The sequence below is a fragment of the Solanum pennellii genome, chromosome 7, assembly GCF_001406875.1.
Source record: "Solanum pennellii chromosome 7, SPENNV200".
Lineage (NCBI taxonomy): Eukaryota > Viridiplantae > Streptophyta > Magnoliopsida > Solanales > Solanaceae > Solanum > Solanum pennellii.
The window spans coordinates 2,546,996-2,551,020 of record NC_028643.1 but is presented as its reverse complement, the minus strand read 5'-3'; the positions used below and the strand labels follow the sequence as shown (position 1 = coordinate 2,551,020).

Below are 4,025 nucleotides of genomic sequence, written 5' to 3'. Positions count from 1 at the left end.
TATCACTCTAGTGAAAATCAAGATTAAACGCTTACGAAACTTCTACCCTATCCCTCACTCTTACGTATCGTTTCATAGTATATTGTATTGTATTGTGTTGTGTTGTATCGTTTTGATGAATATAATGTTTCAGTATATTGAATCGTTTTTCATCGTTACATGCATAATTTGAATCATAAATCTAAAAGAAAAGCAGCATATGCAATAGAGCTACTATGAAAATGTATTGTAAAACCTGAAATATAATTATTAAATAATAAATAAAAAACAAAACTAGAAGAAAATATTAAGATAATGACGTAATCACACCAAATCAATTGTTACATAAAATAATTTTTTTCATTTACCTAATGATAAATTTAAACAATACGATAACAATAAAATTTAAGTTACAGTCCAAAGCAAATATTATATTCAATCTCCATATCTTGTAGTGTTCAGAAGATGTCTTTAGTAAACTACACAGGAACTATATCCTATCTAATCACCTCTTCACATATGTTCTTCGATATACTCCTATGACTCGTAACATCCATTTTAGTCAATGAATGAATCTTTTCTTCACTTGTCTGAACTAATTCAACCTCATTCTCTAATCTTTTCCATCACGAAAGTCACTCCGAACGAAAAATTTGGAGTATTTCCACAATTATAAGATAACCTAAGGTCTCATTATGAAAATTAAAATTCCACTTTTCTTTATATAATTAAAAAAGAGTGAACTTTTGCTTGAGATTTACGAAAGAGAAATGCTGAGAAGAAAGCCCAGCAAAATCGAAGTAAAAATCGAAGACAAAGAAGAACTCGAAGAAGCTCGCAAACGCGCCGCCCTCATCGCCGCCTCTTCCTCCACCAGTACCGCCGCCGGTGGCGGAGCTGCTACAGCCGGTGTTTCCTCTCTCCTCCAACACTTCGACCGATCAACAGTCGATCCTTCCTCCAAAAACAACCGCATCGGCCTCAATTAATGGAGGTTGAAGTGAAGCTCAGGTTGCCTGATTCATCAGCACATCAGAAGGTGCTATCACTTTTCTCATCGCACCACAAAAAAACACACCACCAGCGTAACACTTTCTTCGATGGCGCTGCCGGCGAGTTGAGCTCGCGCCGGGCTGTTCTCCGGCTTCGATTCTATGAGAACTCGGAGAACGTGAAATGCATGGTGTGTCTCAAGGCTAAAGCTGTAATTATCGACGGTGTTAGTCGAGTGGAAGAGGATGAAGAGGAATTAGATCCGAAAATTGGATATGAATGTGTTTCTAACCCTAGAAAACTGATGGAGGTAGATTCTAGGGTTTTGAAAAGGGCAAGAGAGGAATTTCATGTTGGGGAAGAAGGGTTTATTGGATTGGGTGGGTTTAAGAATGTGAGGAATGTGTTTGAGTGGTGTGGTGTGGAATTGGAGGTAGATGAGACTATGTATGACTTTGGGACTTGTTATGAGATTGAATGTGAAAGCTTGGAGCCAGAGAAAGTTAAAGCAATGATTGAGGCATTCTTGAAGGACAATGACATTGATTACAGCTATTCAGAAGTGTCAAAGTTTGCTACTTTCCGGGCCGGAAAGTTGCCTTAGTAAGTGAATCTTGTAGTACTTGATTAATTATCCTATTTTGCTGCATCTTTTCTATGTGTCTGTTGTGATTTACATGTATTTGAATGGTGTATCTGTGCATTTGTGTGAAGTAATCTTGGATACACATGATCTGATGTTATGCTTGATAAATTGGCGAATGGAATGAAATTTTTGAAGTGTGTATATGATTAGTGTTAGGAAGTAAACTGCTGCAATGTATTTACATAGAAAGCTTCATTACAGTTGTGTAATGCGCTGAAAAAGTCTAAAAGGGTTGGTTAAGTATGAATAATGTTACAAAAGGATGCTACTTGCGGGGATAAAATAGGGAATTCTGACACGCGTGAAGTGAGAATTAGAGATTAATGAACACCGTTTTTTTTAAATGCACATTTGCATTGGCTAAGTGATTTTACAGGCGTTCTTCAATATAAAACACTGCATTTGCAGAAAAGGTCGTGATCTTCTTTTTGCTCTTTGGCATTATGTGTCTGTTTTAAGTATTTTGGAATTGAAATGGCCATTTTAAAGCTCTATTTTTTGTGCAAATGATATAGATCTTGTAAAGAAAGTTCCCTCTTTTTTGGTTGTTGGATTTTTATTTGATTCCTCGAATGCAATTTGATATGCAACTCAAAAGTCAATGCAATAGTTTAATACATGACGATTAAAAAACTGCGGAGTTGATTAAGCCCTAGTTCATTCTATAATTTGGTTTAATACCCTCTTAATTAAAAGGGTAACTGTAGTGGCAATATCAGAATTGAAATGAAAAGAGGGAAAGGAGCCAAAAACATTCCTGAACTATTCTTAATAGGTTAATTTTACGCTCCGTTATGTCTTTGGCTCGAAAATGCCTCAAGTTGGATTAGTTCAAGGGCAAATTTTGATAAATGAGCGAACATTATAGAGTGCTTGTGATTACTAGTGATTGAGTTCTTGGAGGTTTTGTTTGTGCAATATGGTAAAATGATTGCGATGCACTTCTCAATTGCCAATGGTTTTTACAAAAACCTCTGGGAATCGCAGCTGTACCAAGTGTTCTGATATTTTAACGTTCAGCATGCTTAGTTTCTCCAATCATACTGGATTTCCTGCATTTTCTTTGGTGTTTTCCCATGTTTCGTGAACAAAGTGAAATCTGAACACCCCGACATTATGTCAGGCATCAATTCATATTACTTGATTTCTTGTGGTGATGTCAATTTAGGTGACTAAACAGCTATATTTCTATTACACTGCAGGTTTACCTTCTAGATGGTACCATATCTCGAAGTTCATTGCCTCAATATTTTGCAGTTGAGTCTTACCATCTCGCGTATGTTTGGGACGAGACTTGACAAGCATGAAATAATATTTTGTGGTTTCTTAATCACATAAGCTCCTGCTGATAAGAGTTTCATCAAACCTCTCGAATATTAGTTTCTTATGTATTTTTGGAGTTCTATTTAGAACATCAACATCTTCTATTTGTGGAAATGGAGTATTAAGCTCAATGTTGAACTTTACGTTTCTCACCAGTCTCTTTGTCAAACTGCTTGGAAATGCTTTATTTGAAGCCGAGGGTCGATCAGAAGCAACCTCTCTATCTCTATGCAGTAGAGGCAAGGTCTTCATACACTTTACCCTCCCCAGACCCCACTTGTGGGATTATATTGGGTATGTTGTCTGATTTCTCATCTTTTAATGTTAGCTTTGTCAGTTCTGGTTACTTCGATCATAACACTAGAGAATTTTTGACAAGATTTAAAATAAGGTATTGATGTAACATACAATAAAATCAAGTAACAATCAAACCAGACATTGTATCCAAACAAGCTGTTAGTATTCCCCCAAGTTGAAGAAGCAAGCAACGATAACGTTGCGAGGTGCTTGTGTACTTACCAACAATAGGTAGATTCAATGTACTGGTAAGTGTTAGATCTATCAAAATGCAGACACCAAGCAAATGCATCATGAACACCATTGTCAAAACCCAGAGCTTGTAGAATGACTTATCCACTAAGTTGTAACGTAGTATAACCATTCCAGGAATATGCAAAATCAAGAATGAATCATCTTCTTTATCTCCCCTTACAACATCTAGCACAGCCATGCCATAGTAATGAAAATCTGTTGTCTCGAGGAAATCTCGAATTATATGAGGGAATGCCAACACAACATCTTCAACATTCATCTCGTACTTCAAGAACCAACCTGCACCATCATGTTTCATCTCGTAGACGTTGTACAAAGCTAAGTTCTGGCGATTCACTTGTATAAGGTGCAAATGGCCATAAGACTCCCCAAAGTAGACGATCCTGTAATCATCATCTTCGTGATCCTGGACTTCAGGTATGTCAACTTCTTCAAATTTTTCTTGTTCTATGTTGAAAGGTTTGATACATGAACACATAAATAGCTCCATTACAGTAAAGTAGTCCTTTTTTGAAACGTATATCGTAATGTC

General features: G+C 36.6%; 1 protein-coding gene across 2 annotated transcripts; it reads left to right on the top strand.

Moving 5' to 3' along the window:
* The first annotated feature begins 557 nt into the window (after positions 1-557).
* LOC107026488 (triphosphate tunel metalloenzyme 3) lies at positions 558-3,263 on the top strand. 2 transcript variants are annotated; one of them, XM_015227467.2, is made up of 2 exons: positions 558-1,575; positions 2,821-3,263. In XM_015227467.2, coding segments are annotated over exons 1-2 (609 nt in total). In that variant the 5' UTR covers positions 558-967; the 3' UTR covers positions 2,822-3,263. The 2 variants fall into 2 exon arrangements, with proteins under 2 accessions (XP_015082953.1, XP_015082954.1); XM_015227468.2 differs by lacking the exon at positions 2,821-3,263 and having other exon boundaries at positions 558-1,758.
* The last annotated feature ends 762 nt before the right edge of the window (positions 3,264-4,025 follow it).